General features: G+C 34.9%; 1 protein-coding gene across 1 annotated transcript; it reads left to right on the top strand.

Annotated features, from left to right (window-relative positions):
- The first annotated feature begins 1,363 nt into the window (after positions 1–1,363).
- LOC131154885 (uncharacterized protein At4g06744-like) lies at positions 1,364–2,782 on the top strand. Its single transcript, XM_058107694.1, has one exon. It carries the CDS (start codon positions 1,426–1,428, stop codon positions 2,671–2,673), a length of 1,248 nt encoding a protein of 415 aa, XP_057963677.1. The 5' UTR covers positions 1,364–1,425; the 3' UTR covers positions 2,674–2,782.
- The last annotated feature ends 23,185 nt before the right edge of the window (positions 2,783–25,967 follow it).

A 25,967-nucleotide genomic window follows, 5' to 3' on the forward strand; every position in this document is an offset into this window, starting at 1 on the left:
ACAAAGATTTTAGACTTTAATTTGGTGTGAAATTTCTACGACATTCAATATAATTTTATATTACATTTTTAAAAAGTGTACATAAATTTAAATTCAAAACTTAAGTCCTGCAAACTTATCATATGTTTGAAAAGATATTAAATATGAATTTGTATTATATTTTGATCAAATGTAATATAAAATTATATTAAAATTTATCAGAATTCAGTAAAATCAAAATTTAAGGCTCAAAGTTTAAGTTTCCAAATGTAGTGTAATGGACTTAGAGAGATTTTGGATTTTGATTTGTATGGATTTAGACAAATTATAAGGTGGTGTTTGAGAACATGGGTTTCAAACCTTAGATTTAGATAAATTTAGACAAATTTTAATATAATTTTATACTAAATCTTATTCAAATCAAATACAACTCTAAGTCCAACAGCTCTCCAAATAAATGTAAAATTATATTGAATTTTATCTAAATTTATCCAAAATCCAATATTTGAAATGTTTCGAAATTATTGATAGGCTTTAACTAAATTCAAATTTAAAACTTAAAATTCAAATTCTCAAATGTAAGGTTAAAGTTTGGTAAAAGACATGAATCCCTTAATATTTGATTTAAATAAAAAAAAAACACAAGTTAAGATGAGGTTATGACTGAATCAAACATCAAGAAAATCAATAAAAATTTTAAGAAATTAAGAGATATCTATCATGTCTTATGACAAACTTTAATTATTTGTTTTCTAAAATACTTATTTCTTAAAGTAAAAGGAATATAGTAAGAATTTTTAAAATTTAATAATTTTTTTTCTATGTCCCGTATTATTTTATTTAATATGTAGTAAGAAAAATCTCTTAAATAAATTATAAGTCGACATTATAATTGAATTTGACCACAATTAAAGTATTTGTTTCCCATTATTTTACTTATTAGGTAGGATAATATAATATAGACTAGGTTGCATAGGCATGCCAGGTAGCTAGGTAGGCTACACAAAATTTAAAAAGTAAATCAATTTTATGCATCTAATATTCTACTCAATGAAATCTTCAAAATGTTAAACACGATACTTTCAACAAATTAATAAATGTTTCATGTCAAAAGTGTTGGGTTGTACTTGTATAGATTATAATATGTCATTTCCAATTAATTAATCAAAATAGCCCCACTCTTATTTTTAGAATTAAGTCAGCACTCCAAATTTCAAACTCATCATATCATATCAACTATCAACTTATGTATCTACTTTCAATGGGAACTGAAACATCGAATCCACTAGCGAATCAAACTGGAAGCATAAGATATCATGATACAGCTTGCATTTCCAAAGGACGAACCCACCAACAACCACATCCATCACCTCTCTCTCCCCACTATAAATCCGTCGTTGCAAATCCTTTCCCACCTTCACCGCCACCACCACCCTCTCTCTCAAAATGATGCCGCCGAGGGTCTTGCTACACGTCGTCTTCTTCCTCCCTTGCTTCCTCTACTGGATTTCCCCACAATGCAGCAGCCAGACCCCGCTGCCGCAGCCGCCCTCCCTCATCCCCGGACTCCTCGACGTGAGACTCGCCATAGTATACCCCATAATCCAAGCCTTCAAGGCCATCATCACCTCCGACCCCCTCGGCGTTACCCAAACCTGGACGGGGCCCAACATCTGCAACTACACCGGCTTCTACTGCGCCCACCCCCCCGACAACCTTTCCGCCATCGCCCTCGCGGCCGTCGACTTCAACGGTTTTAAGCTTTCCGCCCCCACCCTCGTCGGCTTCCTCGATGCTCTCCCCGACATCTCCGTCTTCCACGCCAACTCCAACCGCTTCCTCGGCATCCTCCCCCCCAACCTCCGCGCGCTCCCCTACCTCAGCGAACTCGACCTCAGCAACAACATCTTCACCGGTGTCTTCCCCGTCACCCTCCTCGCCGTCCCCGGCCTCACCTTCCTCGACCTCCGCTACAACCTCTTTGCCGGCCCCGTCCCTCCCCAGATCTTCGCCCCCAACCTCCTCGACGTCGTTTTCCTCAACAACAACCTCTTCACCCTCACTCTCCCCGCCACCCTCGGCTCCACTCCGGCCAGGTACCTCACCTTCGCCAACAACAAGTTCGCCGGCCTCATCCCCCAGAGCATCGGAAACCTGTCGGAGTCGCTCGTGGAAGTCCTCTTCCTCAACAACCTCCTCACCGGATGCATCCCCTACGAGGTGGGGTTCCTGAAGATCGCGACGGTGTTCGACGCCGGCAACAATCTGCTGACGGGGCCGCTGCCGTACTCTTTGGGATGCATGGAGAAGGCGGAGGTTCTGAACTTCGCCGGCAACCAGATGTACGGGCAAGTTCCGGAGGTGATCTGCCGGCTGCCGAGCCTGCGGAACTTCTCGCTGTCGAGTAATTATTTTACGAAGGTGGGGTCTGTGTGCAAGAAGCTGATAAGGAGAGGCGTTCTCGACGTGAGGAGAAACTGCATTCCCGGCCAGCCGGGGCAGAGGTCGCCGATGGAGTGTTTTCTGTTCTCGTTGAAGCCTCAGATCTGCCTGAACCCGTCGACGTACAAGATTATTCCGTGCAAGCGGCGACAGTTAGAGGGCTACGCACCGCCGCGGAGAGGGTTGCGGTCGGAGAGTACTGCTCGGGTTACTTACTCGGCTCTGCATAGGCATAGGCTGGCGGGGATCTGACCAACATTTCGGTGGTTGACTGTTTGACTTTTCATTGCTGACACAGCTCATATATTACCCGTGTAATATATTTTCTTCCAATCATATTCTTTCCTCTTCTTCCGTTTCATACCAAAGCACAACAATAGAAATTAAATAAAGAAAACAAAAGAGCGCGCGCACATACACACACATTAATTTAATATTTTATATATATATATATATATATATATATATATATATAGTGTGTGTGTGTGTGTGTGTAAAAGTAACAAAAATATTCAGATGGACATAAGTAATTGAATACCAATATTTTTTTTAATTAGTACTATAATTTGTTTTGTTGTACAATAGTTATTCTTGATAATATATAATTATTTATTATTTTATCCTATTAATATATGTTAAAATTTAGGATGAATCTCATTTATGTCATGAATTCCACTATCCTTTTTTTCTTTTTTGAATATCGCCGGGTGTCCACAACCGTCAACGCACGTCCGTTTTAGGGTCCGCACGCACCGGTTGTGACTAGTCCCACACCCTGTGATGGCTACCCCACACCAACACGAGGAGGTTAAATCAGGAGCCAGCCGCAGGAATCGAACTTGGGATGCCAGGATTAGGCTCACCTCTTGAAAGGAAATCCCAAAGCCTGCCCTGCCAACTAAGCTACACCTTGGGGGTGAATTCCACTCTCCTTTGATCCTATCTATTTAGGAGTTGGAACAAAAAGTGAGAAACATGGGACAGAGTAGTAAGTATTTTTTTTTACAGGGCGGTGTCTTGAAAAAAATTGTAGCGACACAGGTTCCAAGTGGATTTTTTTTCTCTTTTTCGATTACACCGAATGTCCTAACGCCCGTGGCTCATCCAACTACATGATATATGATCACTGGTGGCGTCACGAGGTACTCAGACTATTCCCTCGCTTTACATTTTGGTGCGGAGCTTGGTCAAGTCAAGGCATTACTTTTTATTTTTCTTGTGTTATATAAGTCAAATTAACGTAGTAATGTTAAAAAAATATTTGTGCATATATTTTAATTTTTCATGCTCCCTCAATGTTAGAATAAAAGATATTGATATTTTCTAAAGTCTGCTGTAAATGTAAGTGCACCCTAATTTGTCCAGTTGTCTTATATTACAAAAACAAAAGGAGTAAAAGAAATTTTATTATTTACTCAAATTTAAATACAAAAAAAAAAAAACAATACAACAAAAATACAATAAAAAACCATAAAAAAGGAAAATTGAAGTTTTTTCATGATTCAAAATCAAATTTAAAAAATCATAATTTAAAACTGATTTAGCTACTTAATTTTGATTGAATAAATTTAAATTTAGTTAATCAAATTTAAGTTAGCAAATTAGATATAATTTTGATTTGTTGATTTGAATTTGATTAGTTAATTAGATTAGTCCTCAAGTCCTATAAATAGGAGTCTCAAACAAGCAATGTGGACAAACAAGATTGATATAGTGAGAGATACAGAATATTCATATTATAGAGGTGTGTGAGAAATTCAGTGTGAGAATTGTAGAAAGATTTACATTCATGCAATGTAGGATTTTAGAAAAAAACATAGCGATCGACATTTTAGAGGAGAATTCAATCACATATTGTGTCACAAAAGCAATTAAGCAGGAAGAATTCAAGCAAAGAGCATTCAGATAAAGAACATTCTAGATACAACAAGTTTACATACTCATAATTAGAAGAATAGTTGATTTCAGAGGGCTCACAGGTCAAAGTTCGGGTCTCAAAATTGAAAGAAGGGGGGCTCAAAGTTGGAGGAGTTTGAAGACCAACGGTAGATCTTAATTTTAATTAATTTTTCTGTGTTTAATTTAGTATAAAAATATGTTGTAGGTAGGATCCGATTCAATGAATCGAACTCAGCGATTCAAACCATTTCATGGACCTTGACTCAAGGGTCAACCCGAGCTTACCCACTGAGTTCAGGTGAGCCAACTCACCCAAATGTCATATCCACAAGATACACATCAAGATGATCTATTTAATTCAAACGTAAAAAAAAAAAAAAAAGCAAGGGAAATGAACTTATCTGGGATTTGCAAGCTTGATCTGAGCTTGCAAGGGGTGAAAATGGCCTGTAAAAAAAACAGAGAAAAGGTGACAAGGCATATTAGAAAGCTAGAAAAAAATATATATATAAAAAAAAAAAAGGGGGAGGGGGTGGGAAAAAAGAAGAGGGAAGAACGAAAAGGGGGATCGGAAGAAAAAGCAGAAGAACAAAAAAAAATAGAAAAACAGAAAAGAAAAAAGGAAGAACAAATTTGGAGAGGTCGTGAGGGAGGAAGAAGAGGAAGGAAAAGAAGAAGAGGAACAATAAAAATAAAAATAGAAGAAGAAAAAAAAAAGCCAAGAGAGATAAAAGGGATCCTGAGTGGAAGACGATCAAAAGAAGAAAAAAGAAAATAGAATACGATGTTAAGTGATCTAGGGTCTTTTCAACTCCAAAAGCGAGCTCATGCGGATGGAGAAGGAGATACGGTTCCTAAAAACCATTACTAATAATGCATGTTGACTATAAACAAAGTCAACAATATTAGTGATGGTTCCTAAAAATCGTTGCTAATAATGCATTATTAGTAATGATTTTTTTAAACCGTAACTAATAGTCATGAATTAGTAATGATTTATATAACCGTTACTAATAATACTTTTTTTGACTGGGAAAAAGTCAACAATATTAGTAACGGTTTATTAGAACCGTTACTAATTGTAAGAACCCGATCTGTGAGATTTGGAATGAATAGGCAAGAAAAAGGGTAAAGCAGTAAATTGAACATGCTTCGTCGACGAAGCCATAGTTCATCGACAAAGGCCCTTCTGCTATTCGGTGACGAAATGCAGGTGCTCATCGACGAGGAGAAGCCGAGAGGTTTCAAGAAATCCGAAAATCTCAGGCTCGTCGACGAGGCCACTGCTTCGTCGACGAACTCCCTTTGTTGACTCATCGACGAAGACGCTGCCTCGTCAACGAGGTTGGCCGAGTCAAAGTGCTATAAATATCTTTTTCCATTGCTCATAGCTAAGTTATCAAGTTTTCTCCCTCTCTCTCTAAGAACTTAAACTCCACTCTCTCTCTCTAGATTTCTTTATCGTACGTTGTTAGAATCGACGATCCGGTGTTACTACAAGGATCAGGGAAGGATTCTCTTCGAGATTTGAGGAATGAATCTTCGTTTCGAGGATTTTTAGGATTTGACCCAAAATCGAAGTAAGGCTCGGTTTTCATTTATGTTTTGGTGGTTCTGTAGAGAATGGAATTATAAGTATGTTTTATATTGTGATTTATAAGTTTTGGGAACTCGGTTCGCTGTTTAGGAGCCATAGAGTTCGGGTTTGGATTTTTGGGGAAAGGTAAGGGGATTCTGTTTATATCGGTTATTTTCAAAATCGGATTCGGTAGAACTGTGGTTCACGATCCTGTGTGTGTTTTGACTACTCATTTGGGAAAATCTAACGGGTGGAAATTACAGGATATTTATGTTACAGTTTTGGAAAAAAGGGGGCATTGGGTTGCATATCTGGTTTCGTTGGAAAACCATGGATATATTGTGATAAATATTGTGTTATGGAGATGCTATGCCTTGACTTGTTTAAACTGTATTTTTGGAAAATCATGATTTTCAGATTACCAAATGGGTGTGGATTGAATTGTTATATGAACATGCATGAATTGTGATTTTATGAAATGAGATATAGGAACGAGGTTCCGAATTGTTCCACATTATGAAAGAGTGTCCGGCTCTATATCCGAGGGTGTGAAATATCACTTACCAGTGGCAAGAGTGTCCGACTCTATATCTGAGGGCGTGAAATACCGCATTTTTGGCTAATCATTGAAGGGTGTGGATCCACTAGATGTACCGGTACGATGCGACACCGTGTAATGCAGGCTAGCTTCGGGCCGAAGGGCGTGACGACATCGGGTTACTTGATCATGTGTGTGTGTGATGAGCACTATATTGGAACTACTTTGTGAAAATACTGGAACTGTATTGAACTGTGTATGTTTTATATCATGATAACACTCATATGCCACACACCGATATAACATGGATCTGTTTTTCTAAGAAGTGTCTCACCCCTATCGTACGTACACGTTTTCAGGTCTTTCGAGTAACCGGAACTAGTGTCCTTGTGTTGGGAGCATAGTGGTTTGTGTATTGCGTGACGTACTTGTGTAAGTACTAGGACTATATCAGGTTGTCATTTTGGGTTTTGGCTGGCACCTGGGTTTATGTTTTGTATTATGGAGCTTAGACTCCTTTAGTATAGACTCTGGTATGGCACAATGCATGTATAGAAAGAAAATTTTTCGTTGTGTATATGTCATGTATGTGAATGTGTATAAGGTGTACGGGAACCCCACGGGGTTGGACCCTCATTCATTATTGTATCATTGGTGTTTTGTATGATATAGGGACATGTTAGGTTACTAATTCGCCCCTGGGTCCTATCGCCGGGTTCAGGACGTGACAGCTTGGTATCAGAGCTAACCAGGTTGTTAGGTCTTGTAGACTTGGTTAAGCATAGCTATGTGTACATACTAGAGTATAGGATATAGAAAATGGGTAGAGTAGGTCAAGGGTTGTTTTGTTGCTAGATAGGGACTCGTTGGCGGTGTTCTGTGTTTTTCCTAGAATGACGATTTCAGTAAAATCAAGATAAACCATTGATGAGTTTCATGTCGATGTGATAAGACAGACCTGGACATGTGAGATGGTAGTTAACATGATTAGTTGTAAATGAATGTGTTAACTATACGTGACGTAGGAGTACTAATAGATTCCTATCATATTTTCAGAATGGAGCCCAAGGATAACAACTTGGAAAGTGACTCCGAGGAGACTGCGAGTGATGAGTCTCCTTCTGTGCCTCGAGGGTTGACGAGGCAGGTTATGCGGGAGATCAGGTGGAGTGTTAGGAGACGTGAACGCTCTCCCACAGCTGCGGGGTGTACCATCGAGAGGTTCACACGTATGTACCCTCCGACGTTTGTAGGAGGACTCGATCCGATGATAGCACAGGATTGGGTCGAGAAGACCGAAAGGATTCTGGAGGTCCTACACTGCTTAAATAATCAGAAAGTCCTCTATGCTACCTTTCAATTGTTTGGGGAGGCGGGGGCGATGGTGGACTGCAGTGAGTCTGCTGGAGAAGCAGAGAGCCGGTCCTACAGAGATGACATGGAGCCGCTTCAGGGAAGTGTTCTTTGAGAGATACTTCCCGACTTTCACACGCGATGCTAAGGCGAATGAGTTCTCTACTCTGACATAGGGAGATATGACAGTACAGGGGTATGTTGCTCGGTATATAGAGCTATCTCGTTTCGTGCTGTGTTTGATCTCAAACGAGTATGAGAAGTGTAGTGACTTGGGGAATTATGGTATTTAAATAATGGAAGAAGGAAAAAAGGGAATTGTGTTTAAATAGGGTCTCTTCGATGAACACAGGGAGTTCGTCGACGAGTACACATGAGGGGCTCGTCGACGGGGACGTGTCTCATCGACGAGAAAATACCGAGAGACTATTTTCCCATCTCTGCATTTCGTTGACAAGAAGCAAACGTTCATCGATGAACGTACTTCTTGACCTCATCGACGAGGTGATGTGGCTCGTCGACTAAGGTCAGTGTATAAATATGCCTAAACTTCATTTTTGCCCGAAAATTCATGCGGAGACTCTCCTTTCTCTCTCCTCTTCGATTTTCCCTCCTTCTCTCTAGGATGTCGGACTGATCTTTTGCCGGTTCGACGATCCGAAGCCACCACGACACTCCTGAGGAAATTCTCTATAAATCTGCTGGAGTGGATCGTCGGTGGGGGTAGTTTAGATTTCATCCCAAATTTAGGGTAAGGGTTTTTTATTTAGTATTTGACTTTCCTGCAGCTATAGGAACTGTAGTAGTTAAGAAAATACTAAAGTTTTGTTCTGGAGGATATCATTTTCATGGTGTTGAATGGGAAACCATGCAAGTGCAGGACTGATTATTTTAGGGACTTTTTAGGAATCAGGTAAGGGGATAAATTAAGCTAGTTGTTTTATGAAAATATATGTATAATCTTACAGTATTTGACTTCAGGAATATATATATATATATATATATATATATATATATATATATATATATGCATTATGTTTGGGAAATACTACTATAAATGACGATATGTTTTAAATATACGTAATACCCATTCTGTGTGGCATGAGTAGAATTTATTATGAATTACTGTTTTCTGGGAAAATGTTAAATGATAGAGAGTTTTACAATGATAAACTGGCGTATGGGCCGAGAGTTTTTATATGATATACCAACGTACGGGCCGAGGATGTTCTCACATGATATGTCGGCGTACGGGCCGAGCTTTTTACATGATATATCGGCGTACGGGCCGAGCCTCTTATTTGATATGTGATATGGTGTACGAACCATGATTGATAAAATATGAAATGTCGGCGTAAGGGCTGATGATTTTCATGTTATATGTGAAATGTGATATGATGATATTGAATTGACGATTATTATTATGGAATAGTATTGTATCACAATTTGAAATATGTTATATATTATCATATCCTAGTTGGCTTGGTTTAGGCTTGCACATGCACGTTACCGTAACTATGTGTTTATGATCATCATGATATTGTGTTATCGCTGTCGTACGGGGTAGCATGAGGATGGATAGTCGATGTGGTTTATTAAAGTGTTGGCGCCCCCGGTATACGAACTAGGTCTGGCAGACCTATCATAGTTACAAACATTTACTTTGACTTGACAGTGATCGACCAACCATTGTTAGGTCTCGCCTTCGGGCCACACAATCTAGTCATGTGGGGGTAAGACGCGACACCAGCCAGCTAACCTATCAGGTTTGTTTTTGTATTATTATCATATAAGATGAATTATGTTTATGGAAATCTAGTATGTTCTATCATGATTATATATGTTTTTCCCAGAAATGATATAGACAGTTTTACTAAATATGCTTATGTATGCTTTTATGTATAACACGAAAATACTCATGTTACCACACACTGGTATTAGTTTATTTCCCTTACTGAGAGGTGTCTCACCCCAAATTATATGAACATTTCAGGAGTCCCAGAAAGGAGAGCGGATAAAGCTCCGCAGAGATAGTTACAACTGATCTACCATTTTTGAAGGGTAAGTATTTGCTAGGGTCAGACAGATTTTTGGGTGGAGACCCTCCGACTATTTTGGATACTTTTGAGATGTATTGTGTTAAATGGTACTTTGAGATATATATGATTTTGTGTTTCTTGCTGCTTAGACTTCCGTATTGTGTTCCTGATGTATCCCTGGTACCCACGGGTTCAGGTTGATTATGATCTACTAGATTTATTATATGGGTTTTTATTATCATGAAAAAAAATGGTAAAATAAGCAGGTCGTTACAAAAAGACTCAGAGGTTTGAGAAGGGCTTCAGGAAAGACATCCGCAGGTTAGTGGCCTGAGGTGCCAAGGAATAGTCACCTGATCCTTCATTGCCTATTCAAATTTTACCAACCCAAGAGATTCGGTCGACCATATTTAAGGTTTAGTCGACCATATCACTAAGTTCAATCGATTGTGACATTTTTGAACTAAGGTTTTGGTTGACCGTCCAAAGGCGATTTCGAACCTTTCGTAGGTTTAATCGACCATAGCTGAGGTTCGGTTAACCGTTCATGAGGTTCGATCGACCGGGGCCACTTTGAACAATGATTTCAGTCGACCAAGTAGTTGGAGGTCAGACACAAGTCAGTTTGGTCGACCGTGGATCATTTCAGAATGGTTGACCGTGAAGTCAACATTTTGACTTCTTAGCTAGTTCGGTCGACCAAGGCATTTACACTACCTAGGGTTCAATCGACCGAGGGAAGGTCAAAGTTTGATTCCATGTGTGAACAGTGTTTTGGTCGACCGTGGTAATATTAACACAAGTGGTCGGTCGACCGAGGACAATTTTACTTACAAGTCTGGTTTGGTTCCCTACGATCAGTCTATGGTCATATTGAGCTTTTATCTCTATCATGCATATAATTCAAATATAACGGACTATAATTATTATAGACCTAACAAATTATGAAACAAAAATACATTTACGATTAAAACAAATGTCTTCTTCTTTTGCTTTTGACTCTTTATGGAATCAGCCATGATTATGTGCTTTAAGTCCTTTCTGGCTTCCACTTCACTTACATGTGTGTATTCTGAATGATTAACCTATTCAAGTACTTAGGCACACACATTAGTAACATGTGATTTGTCATTATCAAAACGAGGGACCGAACTCAAAAAGTCAACATATTTACTTTAAATGAGTTAATTAAATACTCTCAAAATTCAACTTAGGAATAATTCATAATTAATTAGGTACCATTCATAGAACAAGTCTGTAGAGGGTGTTGATACCTTCCCCTTACATAATCGAACTCTCAATCCTAATTTTGATAAAGCAGACTGAGACTACTGGTTTCTTGGCCTAGGAATAGTCTAGAGATCAATTAATGAGTAGAAAATATGTGTTCTAATCACACCATGATAAATATCAAGTTAGTGACGACTCCATTTCAAATTTCAATATCAATTATCCCTCGCCATTCCGGACTCTTTTTCGGGATCTTGCGACAAATCCAACTGTCTAAAGAAACACTAATCGGACGGTCCAAATGCGGCCATGTCATCCTCACAATACTAGGACTAGATTGTGCCATGTGTCACCCTACGACGGTGACACGTGGCCCACTAACCCCCATATAGAAGCAATTTTTTTTCTCTCCTCTCATTTCTCCTGAATTCCTTCTCTCTCCTCTCTCTCTCTCTCTCTCTCTCTCACACTCACACACACACACACACACACATATCTCTCTTCTCCTTCTCTCCTCTATTCTGCAAAGATTCCTTCTTTCTTCTCCCTCTCTCTCTTTCTTCTCTTTTCTCCTTCTCTTTATTTTCTTTTCTGTGACTTTCTGACTTTATTTTGGTTTCTACTTTACAGGTTAAACATGGAAGTAGAATGAGGGGAAGAAGTCTATGAGATTTTGTGAAGATAAGTCCCCCCCCTCCCCCACCATTCTATTTTTTTTATTTTTTATTTTTGTTTTGGTATTGTAGATTTTAAATTTCATAGATCTATCTGTGATGTTAGGGCTTGAATTTGGGGTGAGTTAAATTACTGAAATTAGTGAGTTAGGGTTGACTCGGGGGTGAGTCCACTCATCGAGTAGGGGTGTTAGTTGACTTGAAGGAGTCAACTCATTGGGCTTTGTTTGGGTAAACGAGGCCTAGATGATTATAAAAATGGGCTTAGGGGTTTTGGTTTAAAAATTGGCCCTTGAGCTGGTTATTTTAAAAATTAAAGGCTTTTTAAAATTGGCCCTAGGCCAATTGTTTTTTAAAATCAGTTTTGTTTTGAAAATGGGCCTAAGGCCTAGCATTCTAAAAACATAGGTTTTTAAAAAAAGCTTGGGGCTTGGGCCTCTGTTTTAAAATTTTGGTTTAGTTTTAAAAATGGGCCCAAGGCCCAACTTTTAAAAAAACATGGGTTTTAAAAAAAAAAAAATTGGGCTCAAGGCCTCTGTTTTAAAAATGGAACCAAGGCCCAATATTTAAAAAAAAAGACATGGATTTTTTTTAAAAAAAATTTGGACCCAAGACTTTTTATTTTTCAAAAATGAGCAATGGGCTTGGTTAGTTGGACCTGGGTCCTGGGTCAGGTCAATGGGTTAGATCCAGACCCACAAATCGGATCCAATTGATTTCAGAATGCTTTTTTTCTTGTTTTTTGAATGAATTATTCAATAAATAACACAAAATAGTTAAACTAATTCAAAATATCTACTATTTTCCACTCCTTCAATCTTTAAACAGAATGCTAATAGCCCTCTTGATTGTATGCTTTTTGAGTATCAAAACCTTTCGGCCCTTGAATTGCTCTACACTGTGAATTACCCTGCGTTGATGAATTGCCCTACTTTGATGAATTGTGCTTGCTTGATATTGACATTGCTTTGCACTGAAATTTCTCTTGCTTCCATCTTGTTTCCCTTGAACTTCAATTTATAGGTTGAGGGATGCATTTAACTCTAACCATCTATTAACTACTAATCCCCTACCTGCCTGCCTATTCAATTTCTACCATTTTCCCTTGTGCATGTGTGTAGGCGTGTAAGCAGCAGGTAGTGTTCCAAGACTCCTATCTCCTCTTCCTTTTTTTGCATTTATTTCTGTTGTATTACTTCATGTTGTATTTTTCTTTGATGTATTTTTTTTGCTGTATTTTCTTTACTGTATTACATTTTTTTTTTGTATTTTCTCTACTGTATTTGTATACATAATGTAATAATAAAAAATGTATTCTTGTTATATTTGACCCCTAGACAAAATGGGGTGGCTACAATAATAAGCAAAGGTTTTAAGCTTTAAGTTTGTGTGGTTTTGTATGAAATTCAATATAATTTTATATTACACTTTTTTAAAGTTCATATAACTTCAAATTCAAAACCTCTCCTAAACTAATCCTATGTTTGGAAAGACATTAGATAAGGATTTATATTACATTTAAATAAAATGTAATATAAAATTATATTGAAATTTGTCTAAATTCACTTAAATCCAAATCTAAAGTTTGAAGTTCATATTTCCAAATGTAGCGTAATGGTCTTAGAGAGGTTTTGGATTTAGATTTACATGGATTTAGACAAATTGTAAAGTGGTGTTTGGGAACATGGATTTCAAACATTAGTTTTGAATGAATTTATACAAATTTTAATACAATTTTATACTCAATCTTATCCAATTCCAATACAACTCTAAGTCCAAGACCTCTCCAAAAAAATGAAAAATTATATTGAATTTTGTCTAAATTTATTCAAATCCAATATTCGAAATTCATATTTGAAAAGTAAGGTGTACTCCCAAGACGGGGGTGAATTGGGATTTTAAAAAAAATCCTTTTACAAATTTTTTTAATAAGTTTCTTTAATTAGTTTTGAATCCCAGTTTATCTTTCTTTTCAGCTATCACACACAAACACCATAATTAAGAAATCCTTTGAACTTTAACAAATCTCAATCACACAAGTATAATTGACTTGCAGTGATCAATACTCAATCCAATCAATAAGGTAAACTTGTTTTCACAATAAAGTAAAACTTTCGGCAAGCTTCCATAATTCAAATTTTGATATCAAATAAGTTACTTGAGTTTAAGTTGGTTAATGAACTTTGATATTTATCAATGTACTTTCTTTAATCAAGATTTCTGCAATCAATGTACTTTCTTTAATCAAGGTTTCCGTAATTATCAAAGTCAAATTAATTTTCAGCAATTAACTAAGCATCCATACAATTTTTATGTACAGAAAATTAAAGAGTAGGGTAAGGACAGTCACATCGTTTTTTACAAGGTTCGGTCCAAAACGTACGTCCTTGCCCCAAGCAAACTGTAACACCCCGACCCCGAGGGGCCTGGGATATTAACTTTTTACTTCTGATTTACAGCGGAAGCAAAATAAACTCAATTTTTATTAAACCAGAGCGCTAATTATTCATGTTACAATCACTTATTTCAAAAGAAGAAAATTACACAAACGTAAATATCTGAAATCATACTAATGTTTCTAATTAATCTTTATTTTTCTAATCCCCACCCGCATGCTTGCTAAGCCTGATTTCCGACATGTCCTTCAGAGTTATCTGAAATAAAATATGATTGGGGTGAGACGACGCTCAGTAAGTAAATAAGATTATTATTAGTGTGTGGCCAAAATGAGCTTTTAAAGAATTTCGTAAAACAATATTTAATACTATAACTTCAAAACTGCTTTAGGAATAAACATAAATTTAATTCCTGCATAAAACTTTTTCATCAATTTTAACAGTAAATTTTTATAATCATATACTATAACTGTTAAATTAAACTTTTAACTTTAAAACTGTAAAAATATTTAATGATAAACATACATATACTTTTCCTTGTACGTTTTCCTTAGATCGTTATTTAAGCACCAAAATGATCCTTTTCACGTAAACTTACACTTTTCCTTCAAATCATCAGTAACTTTGTACACGTAATTAAATATGTATAAACATATATTGTAAAAACCACCCTTAGGCCTGTTTGCCGTAAGTCATGTTTACCCCCATGACTGGGTTGTGCGGTCCGAAGACTGGACTTAGTTGGCTGGCCGACCAAACTAAATCAACGTACGTAAACTTTAAGTGAGATTTTCCTTATTAAGTCCTGGACTTAAACCAGGTGTGCACTCAGGAGAAATCCACTAACATAAATAACCACTCTGTAAACAGTGTGGGTGCACTCTGATCCGTATAAACTTTAAGCTGCGGTACCGAGCATCTGTAACTTTGAACTTTCGTTGCCATAAGGGGTTTGAAAATCATCTTATTATCATTTATGCAATTTAAAATAATATCGTGAAAATCTCATCTTTACTCATATTTACATAAAAAAATGTAACGTAGAAATAAACTCATGCCACACAATTTTTGTGTTAAAAATATATATATAATTTTATTTTTGAATAGAAAGAAATGCTGAAAATTTACCCGAGGGGATTGGAACATTTCTTAACCCAAAAATAGATGCAAGTATATTAAAGATAGAACTGGTATAATTAAATATGCGTGAAAATAAACTCATGAAAATTTTGTGGAACTAATTGACATAATTAAAATTTACGTACAAAATAAACTCGGGTATGAATTTAAAATAAAAAGAAACTAACATAATCAAAATTTACTTACAAATAAACTCGGGTATAAATTTTGAATAAAAATACTAACATAATCAAATTTACTTACCTTCTTCTTTTACCGTGTGCTACGAACACAATAATTATCTTTAAGAAATGAGATCGGAAAAAGTGGGTGATTAAGAATTTATTTAAAAATTCTCTCTCCACCACAAATTCTTTCACTCACTAATCCTTCTCTTCCTTGGAAAATTGTTGTGAAAAATGAAGGTTGAGAGCTCCCTATTTATAGGAAAATTTTGGGGAAGAAATAGAATTTATAAAAGTGTGGGGAGATGGGTGAAATTATAATTTTAAAAATTAAAGAATGGGCAAGGGATGGGCAAGGTATGGGTTGAGTGGAGGCTATTTGGGAGTGCTTGCCACCATTCCCACTAAATAAATTTTTAATTAATTACTTACCTAATTAATTAATCCATTACCTAACTAATTATTTTATTATTTTATTATTTTTCTTAATCATTATTATTATCATTGTTATTAATTTTAAACTATATTTAGTATTTATTTTATTTTATTTTATTTGTGAACAATAATTAAATTTAAATTTTAAAAACTCATGTGAGCCCCACATGGTCTTGTGGGCCCCATGTAGTCTTGTGGGCCCCACACAATTTCGAGACCCAAATGGATCGTACGTAATTCCAATAACTCTTATACGATTTTATGCATCCTGCATAGTTTTGAGACTTGTGAAAACCTTCATACGGTTTCGGGACTCATGTGGGCCCCGCATAGGATACCTATATTATTATTATTTTATCATATATTTCTTCAAATTATATCAGTTAAAACATTGTTTTATGTACTCATTTACGTATATAAACAGTGTCTTGTGGCTCCGGGACTCATGTGGACCCCACATAGTCTTGTGGGCCCCACATATGATACCTATATTATTATCATCTTATTATGTATTTCTACAAATTATGTCTGTCAAAACACTATTTTATGTATATATACTTATTTACGTATACAAACAGTATCTATCCTGTTTATCCTATGAAATTCCATTTTGACCAGGCCGACCTCCAGGGAGCGACTGAGCCGCAATGGTCTCTGAGCACTCGCTAAGACAAGGTCTTTCTTAGGCATCAAACATAGAATCAAGGATCCTACAGAAAAACACTTCTGTATTGATATTAACTTAATGACTATTTTTATTATTTTATTATTATTGTACTTTAATCATATATATATATTTTTGGGTCATCACACAAACGGCTGTGAAGATTTTCCTTTTCAGCTTTTTTATTAAGCCAAAGTTACGACCTCTTTAACAAGAATCCACTCTCGTTAGTACAACAATCCAATCCCCTAAACCGTCAACAAATCTCCCTAGCAAGAATCCCCTCTCGCTAGTTCAACGATTCAACAACCTAAACCGTAAAAAATAATAAGATACAATTTGTGTACAATGAAACTCTCAAAAGAGTTGATTAGTACAATTGAATGCACAACAGAAATACTTCAATTTAATATCAATATAGAAAGAACTGAAGCTCAAAAATTTATCACCGGGTTCTCTTTTAGATTTGAATTTCTTAGAAAGTGAGCAAGGAACCATGTGATATGATCAGCAAGGATTTCAGCAAGAAAACTTCAACATAGTGTATGCAGTGAGAGTTTGAAGAGTATGAACAATATTGCATGAATGTTGTTTGCAATTAATTGGTGTATGAAATCCTTTGGTTTCCCATATGTATTTATAGATGAAAAAAGCTTATATTTTGTATTCCCCAAGTTTCTTTGAGTATTTTCCAAATTTTCGTAAAGTTTGGGGTCCAAGAAATTAAATTTGGAAACTTTTTTTCGCTGTTTAAATTTGACCGTTACAAAGTACAGTCAATTGCACTATCGTGGTTAGTCGCATGTGCTTTTAAAACCAAGGAAATTTCAAAGTCAGAATGGGTACAATCGCATGTACTCATGGGGTCAATCGACTGTGCTTGTTCTGTGTTCCCAATTTATTTCAACATAAAAGTACAGTCGCCTGCGCAAACGAGGTCAATCGTCTGTACGTACCACAACATATGCTTTTTCAAATTCGTTTCCAAAAACTTTTATTAACTTTTATACTTGACATATTGTTTTGAGATTTGGAAAATATTTTTTGGGGTTTTCAAAATTTGGTCTCTAAGTCAATAACGAAATCTAAGAGCTACAATGCATCCATATTAACATTAAATGAAGTACTTACATAAGATTTTTTAAAAGCTTAAACGTTCTAAGCACTAAGTCTTCATGTTTGTCTTTCTTGAGTCCATCTTATCTTAAAGCTTTCAATATGCTTTAAGTTTCATCAGATTTTTCTATCTTTGAGTCCATGCTTTAAGTATATTTTAAGCTTTCATTTGACCACTTGTCTTTGGAGTATAATCTTTCAATAAAACTTGTGAGCACTTGATCTTGAACTTATATGCTTGATTCATGAAACATCATCACTTGACCAAAATATGTTAAGTTCTCTTTATTTGTTTTCATTAAAATAAGATTTGTAAGCCTTACTAGGCCAACAATATTTCTAAATTAGTGATAGGCTTTATCTAAATTCAAATTTAAAACTAAAAATTCAAACTCTTAAATGTAAGGTTAAAGTTGCAAAGGAATCCCTTAATAATAATAAATTATTATATTAATAATAAATATAATTAAAACATATATGAGATAGAACAAAATCAAAAACATAAAGTTTTAAGAAATCATAGTGTTACCAAAAAATAATATAATAAAAATTTAAAAAATAAATAATAAAATAATAAAATAAAATTAATTATTAATTACAGTAAAAGGAATGTATGATAAGACAAATATTATATATATTATATAATATAAATATTCAATCTATATATATTAATGTGGGTGTGTGTGTTGTGTGTTGTGGGGTGTATATATATATTTCTAATTATATATAAGATGAAACTCTTAAAAAGCTTTACCTTACTTAAGATTTTATTATCTTATTATAAACTGCCAAGCTTCTTAAAACTTTGAAGCAATCCAAATTAATTGGATTTGTGTCGTGAGTGCATTTCTCTCTCTCTCTACTCTCTCTCTCTCTCTCTCTCTCTCTCTCTATTCTCTCTCTTCACGACTCTTCTCTTCGATTCCGGACTAGTTTAGCTGGATCGACAAACCGAAACCACCACGACGCTCCTGACGAAGTTCTCTACAAGTCTGCTGGAACGGATCGTCAGGAAAACGAAGTTGGATTTCATCCCAAATCCAAGGTAAGACTTTATATTCAATATTTGGATTTTTGACAATTGAAGAAAGTAATATACGCGTAAAAATACTGAACTTTAATACTGAAAATTTTCAGTTCCAGGGTATTGATTGGGAACGTTGGGAATCATCCCTAAATTGAGGTAAGACTTTTTAAGTCGAATTTGACTTAGTGGTAGTTATAGAAAATGTTGTACGTACGAAAATACTAAACTTTAATTCTGCGAGTTTTCATTTTCAGGGTATTGAGTTGAGAACCTTGTGGGTACGGGAAAGATTTTCTTATGAGCTTTTCAAGAATCAGGTAAGGGGATAAACTAAGCTAGTTTTGTTTTGAGAAAATGTATGTATATATATATAGCATCTGGTTTCAGGAAAAATACATATATTTATATATATGATTTATATTTGGAAAATACTGTTTAAATGATGATATGTTGAATACGTAGAAAATTTGTTTAGTGTGGCATAAGTATAAAAATGTTGTGAAATACTGTTTTTTTTTTTAATGGGGACGATATGGATTTCTATGATGGAAAACCGGCGTATGGGCTGAAATATTTTTATATGTATATGTGATTTGCCGGCGTATGGGCCGTGCTATGTGGATGAGATTTGCCGGCGTACGGGCCGTGCTATGTGATTTGCCAGCGTACGAGCTGTGCTATGTGATTTGACAGCGTACGGGCTGTACTATGTGATTTGCCGGCGTACGGGCCGTGCTATGTTAAAATGTGTAATACCGGCATACGGGCCGATGATTTTTATGATACACGTATATGTGTGAAATGATATGATTGATGTGAAAATAAATGATATGAGATATTTATGTATCACGGTTTTAGTATATGTATATGATATCAGAACCTGGTTGACTTGGTCTAGGCTAGCACTTGCACGGTACCGTTGCTATGTGTCCATGGTCCTCGTGATCATGATATCTGTGTTAACGCCGCTATACGGAGTGGTGTGAGATTGGATGGTCGATGTGGTTATTTTCAAGAAGTGTGCTGTTATCGACCCTGGTGTACGGACCAATCGGACCTACAGACTCCTATTGACTTGGCAGTGGTCGGCCAACCATTGTCAGGTCTCGCCTTCGGGCCACACAACCCAGTCATGTGGGGGTAATACATGACAACAGCCAGCTAACCTACCAAGGTTGTTTTTATGTTATTATTATTATGATATGAGATGAGAAATGTTTATGAAAATGCAGTATGTTCTGCCATGTTTTGATATGCATATGTTTTCCCAGATTTGATAAACAGTATTAAATATGTTATGTATGGTATATGTAAAACACAGAATACTCATGTTGCCACACACTGGTATTAGTTTATTTCCCTTACTGAGAAGTGTCTCACCCCTAAATCTTATACATTTTTCAGGAGCCGCTAATAGGAGAGCGGGAAAAGCTCCGCTGATCTAGATCAGTTGTTTGCCCTCTTTGGAAGGGTAAGTTTTTGGTAGGGACAGTTAGATTTTGTGGGGATTGTCCCTAAATTTCATTTTTGAGATGTATATATTGTGAGATAGTAATTGTAGTGACTCTGGTATGTGTTATGCACATTATGATGAGATGTATATGATTTTATACTTTTTGCTGCGTAGGCTTTTGCTGTATGTTTTGTTATATCTCTGGTGCCCACGGGCTCATTTGGATTGTGACCTGCTGAGTTGGAATGTATGATGTGATGATAATTTATTTATATAAAAAAAAAATATATGTGAAAAAGGAGCAGGTCGTTACAAATAGATATCTGTCATCTGTCTTATGACAAACTTTAATTATTTGGTTCTCTAAAATACTTATTTCTTAAAGTAAAAGGAATATACTAAAAACTTTTTAAATTTAATATTTTTTTTATATGTTCCTTATTATTTTATTTAATATGTAGTAAGAAAAAGTAGATACTTTTATAATGAAATTTGGAAAAAAATATTTCTATTTTTATGAATTTATATTTAAATCCCATTATTATCAGATTTATAATATTCACCTAATTTCTTATGTAATTAATAGTAAAAATTTATTATAATTAATCTGTGAATAGATATTATATGAATAAAATAGTTAATTTCTTTAATAATAATAATAATAATGCTTCTAGTCATGTGAGCATGAGCTGGTCTCTTATTTTTTTAATTAATTTCTTAAAAATAAGGCTCCTGGCCACAATTAATGAGCTCAAATTTAGAGGGAAAAAAAAAGGAAAAAAAAAAACTAAAACTAAAAGTCCAACCATAGGGAGAGACATCACACTGCATATGCATTACATTAGTGGGGTATCAAATGGAGGCCAGGCCACGCTCCATTGCTTATTAGTGCACTTGGTTGATTGAATTTTGAAATCCACGCGTCTTAATTAGTGCACATAATCAAAATTGATAAAGACAACTAATAAATATTTTTAAAATTTTTTTTTTTTTAAATTTCTCGCGGTTAAGCTCTCAAGGGGGTTGCCCACATAATAAATATTTTTATATACCCAATAAATAGTTTTTGAAGAAAGAAGTTAATAAATAAGTTTTAATAGATTGTAATAGAAAATGTTTATGATTTTATAAAAAAATATTATTAGCAAAACATAAATAGAAAACGGAAAACTTGGTATGAATTCGTAATGGAAAATAAGTAAAAGAAAATAAATGATATTCCTACATTTTACTATTAGAATATTTATTCCCCTCTTTGTTAATGTTGGATGGAGTAGTAAAAAAGAAAACTTTATAATATGTCATTTCTATTGTGAAAACCATAAAAATTAATGGTTGTCACTACTTCATTTTCACCTTGATAAATTATGTTTATTCGTTTTCCATCACTATAAATGATGTGCTATCTTTATTGTCTTATAAGAGAGCTCTCTCTCTCTCTCTCTCTCTCTCTCTCTCTCTCTCTCTCTCTCTCTCTCTCTCATTCATTTTAACATACACATATAAGACTTGGAGTAGACATACGAATATAAAAGATAAGAGAAGAGGAGAGATATAAAGAAGAGAGATATTTTGTACAAGACCGGTTTCAAATCATCTTATAATTCCTCCCGAGATAGTGAAGTTTTTGATTCCATCCGTCTGTGGAATAGACATGGTCGAACCACGTAAAATTTCTATCTCGTCTTTATTTATTTTTCTACTTATTTTATAACACGTTATCAACACGAAACTCTAACTATCTGAGATATTTCTTCAAATCCTATGTAATTTATTTCTTATAAATTTTACTCCACAAAAATATAATATTCTTCAGAAGTGAATATGTCTTTTAAAGTTTAAAGAATACCAATCTCCAGAAGAGATTGCAAGATAGTCCTCCTGAATAGGCTATATATTTAAATCTTCTACCTATATATTTAACCTCCCGACGAGATAGACATTTTGAAAAGGCTATGTATCAAGTGTCCAGAAGAGATGGTAAAAATTTACCTCCTGAAAAGAGTCTATTTTTAACCTCCCGAAGAGATGTTAAAATTGACCTCCTTAAGGGATAAGACGTTTATCCTCCAGATGAGGTAGTACATTTAACTTCCGAAAGAGATAGTAAATTATTACCCATTTTCATATTGTAATTTAAATCATACTCTTAAAGAATACAGATTGAAGAAAAAATAATGTTCCTAAACAAACATATTTAAGTACCCCTGGAACGGTGGAAGTAATATTATATTTATTATTATCTCAGTTTTATTTGAGTTTTTACATTTTATTTTTCTAAATTTTCTTATCATTGTTAATTTATTCACATTTCAAATCTAAGTAAAGTTGAATTTATTCCCCATGATATTAAATGCAACATATATTTATCATGGATTCTTGTGTTGATATCCATCTAAATATAATGAACTTAGGAAATACTATTTTAGATGAAAATATCACATCCTTGCAGGATCGCGCAAAAACTATCTTCCTCCATCATCATTTAGATGAAGAATTAAAGATTGAATACCTCACTATCAAAGACTCACTTATGAAAAAATTTGAAGGATAAATTTAACCATCAAAAGATTGTGATCTTACAAAATGTTCGATATGAATGGTTGCACCTAAAGTTGCAAGATTTTAAAATAGTCAGTGAATATAACTCATTTTTGCATGAGATTAGTTCGAAACTAAAATTATGTGGTGAAAATATTATTGATGAAGACATACTTGAAAAGATATTTACCACTTTCCATCCCACTAATGTTCTCCTGCAGCAGCAATATAAGGAGTCAAATTTTACTAAATTTTATGAGCTTATATTATGTCTTCTTATTGTTGAGCAAAATAATGTTCTTTTGATAAAAAAATTCGTCTAACTGGTTCAACCCTATTTCCTGAAGTGAATATGATTACATCTTGTAGTCGAGGATAAGACCTCAGGAATAGTCGCGGTTGTGGTTGGTATAATCATTGGCATCAACATGAGGTTACAATCCCCCAGAAGAGGGATGACCCTAGAAGATTGATGGCCCCCAGAAGCGGGATAATGATTAGGATTAACGACCTAGGCATCATGAAAATAAACGTTACAGATGTGGAGGAAAATGTCAATGGTCGCATACCTATCATATGCCCAAACTCTTGATAGATCTATACCAAACCTCTATAAAAGAAAAGGAAAAGAGTAAAGAAGTTGAAACAAATTTTGTTGATAATGTTGTTCCAATAGACCTTGATGTTGGACCATCCGACTCTGTTTATCTTGATGTTGCTAATTTCCTTTTAAATCAAGACGAAAATAATGATGTAATATTTTAAGACATAAAGTAAGTAATATTGTTTTTAGATCTCAATAAAGAGATTATCGTAATTATTGTTGCTATGATCAATTATAATAATGAGTTTTTAAAATATGTATTGTAGCGTGGATTGTACTAAAGTTTTGATCAATTCTAAGATGTCAATGGAAGAAGGTTGTTTAGATGATAGTATTACAAATTACACAATTCTTCGAGATAGGAAATATTTTCATTACTTTAATATATCTTCAATAAATGTTAATATAATATCTGATTATATAAATTTGATTGAAGGCTTCGAAAGAGCTAGTATAAAGCTACCCAATGATACTTTATTACAAATTAATGAAACTTTATATTCCTGTAAGTCTAGAAGAAATTTGTTAAGCTTTAGAGATTTAAGACTCAATGGATATCACATTGAAACTACAAATGAAGGCAGTAAAGAAACAAATTTTAGAAAAATTGTCAACTTTATCTTCTAAATTGTATTATACAAAGATTGAAGCGGTTGAATCATATAATGTCTTGTACCAGAAGTGCAATGATCTAATGTTATTTACACTTTGGCATAATTGTCTTGGACATCTTAGAGATGTAATGATGCGTAGAATCATTAAAAATTCACATGGTCGTCCACTAAAGAACCAGAAGATTCTTTTATCAAGTGATTTCATGTGTACTCCTTGCTCTCAAGGGAAATTAATTGTCAAATATTTCAAAGATAAGCCTTGAATCTCCTAATTTCTTACAATGAATTCATAGTGATATATGCAGACCAATACATCCACCATCTAGACCATTTAGATATTTCATGGTCTTAATTGATGCATCTACTAGATGGTCACATGTTTCTCTACTTTCTACTCGTAATATTGCATTTGCTAGACTTATTTCTCAACTGATTAGATTACGAGCTCATTTTTCCGATAATCCAATTAAAACAATTCATTTGGATAATGCTAGTGAATTTACATCTAAAATTTTTGATAACTATTGCATGTCACTTGGAATAGATGTTGAATATCTCATTGCTCATACACATACAAAAAATGGTTTAGCTAAATCTTTTATTAAGAGACTTCAACTCATTCCTATACCTAGGATTATGAGAACAAAATTACTTTTATCTATTTTGGGACATGCTATTCTTCATGTTGCATATTTAATTCGTATAAGGCCAACTGCTTACAATAAACTTTCACCCATGCAATTAGTTTTTGGGTAACAACTTGATATTTTTTATTTAAGAACTTTTGGTTGTACAGTATATGTTCCTATTGCTTCTCCTTAAAGAACTAAAATGGGTCCTCAATGTAAGCTTAGTATCTATGTTGATTTTGATTTTCTTTCTATTATTAGATATCTTGAACCTTTAACAGGTGATTTATTTAAAACACGATTTCAACATATTTGCATATGCAATAACTACTGAAATTACCAAAAGTAATGAGGATCCCAAACCTAAATCTATTAATGAATGTCAATATAAAAGTGATTAGCCAAAATGAAAAAAAGGCTATCACAGCAGAATTAAACTCTCTATTAAAAAAGAAAAGTTTTTAGATATGTAGTCTAAACACTAGAAGATGTTCAACTCGTTGGATAAAAATGGATATTTGTGCGTAAGCGAAATGAAAATAATGAAATTACTCAATATAAAGTAAGGCTTGTGACACAAGATTTCTTGTAGAAATCTGGAGATGATTATGAGGAGACATATTCTCCTGTAATGGATGAAATCACTTTCATATTCTTAATTGGGCTAGCAGTCACTAAAGGACTGAGCTTGCGTCTTGTGGACGTAGTAACAACATATGTAACGACTCGAAGAATAAGGGTTTTTAAATAATAAAAAGGGATAGAAATGGAGACAGTAACAGAAGGAGCTAGCCGACTTTGGAAACGTTGCACTTTGGATGTAATAATCCTAAGAAATTTTTCAGGCCTCATCGACGAACATAGGGGTTTCGTCAATGAGGGTTCTTTAGGATCTCGTCAACGAGGTCCTATATCGTCGACGAGAAGATACTGAGAGAGATTTTTTAGAAAGTCTGAAATTTGCCGACGAGGGTGCAGATTCGTCAACGAACTTTCTACAAGACTTGTCGACGAGCTAACGTGTCTCATTGATGAATCTGACTCTATAAATAGTTGAAAGTTGGATTTTTACACATAAAATTTACAGAAATTCACACACACTCTCTCTCTCTCTCTCTCTCTCCCCTACGGCTCCACCTCCATCTCTCTTCGATTTTGGCCCTGTTGTTCGCCGGATCGACGATCTGAGGCCACCACGACGCTCCTGGGGAAGTTCTCTTCAAGTTTGTTGGAGCAGATCGTCGGTGGGACGAAGTTGGATTTCATCCCAAATTCAAGGTAAGGTCTTTTAAGCAAAATTTGGCTTCCCAATAGTTGTAGGAAATGTTGTAGACATAGAATAGTAATATTTTGTTATGGGATGTATGGTTTTAAGGGTGTTGAGTGGAAAACCCTGCAGGTGCAAGACCCATCATGGTAGGTAGATTTTAGTAGGAATCTAGTAAGGGAAA

This window comes from Malania oleifera, chromosome 5, assembly GCF_029873635.1.
Source record: "Malania oleifera isolate guangnan ecotype guangnan chromosome 5, ASM2987363v1, whole genome shotgun sequence".
NCBI lineage: Eukaryota > Viridiplantae > Streptophyta > Magnoliopsida > Santalales > Ximeniaceae > Malania > Malania oleifera.

What these genes read in the sequence shown, in the direction of transcription:
- LOC131154885 (XM_058107694.1), top strand. Translation starts at nt 1,426, where the DNA reads ATGATGCCGCCGAGGGTCTTGCTACACGTCGTCTTCTTCCTCCCTTGC.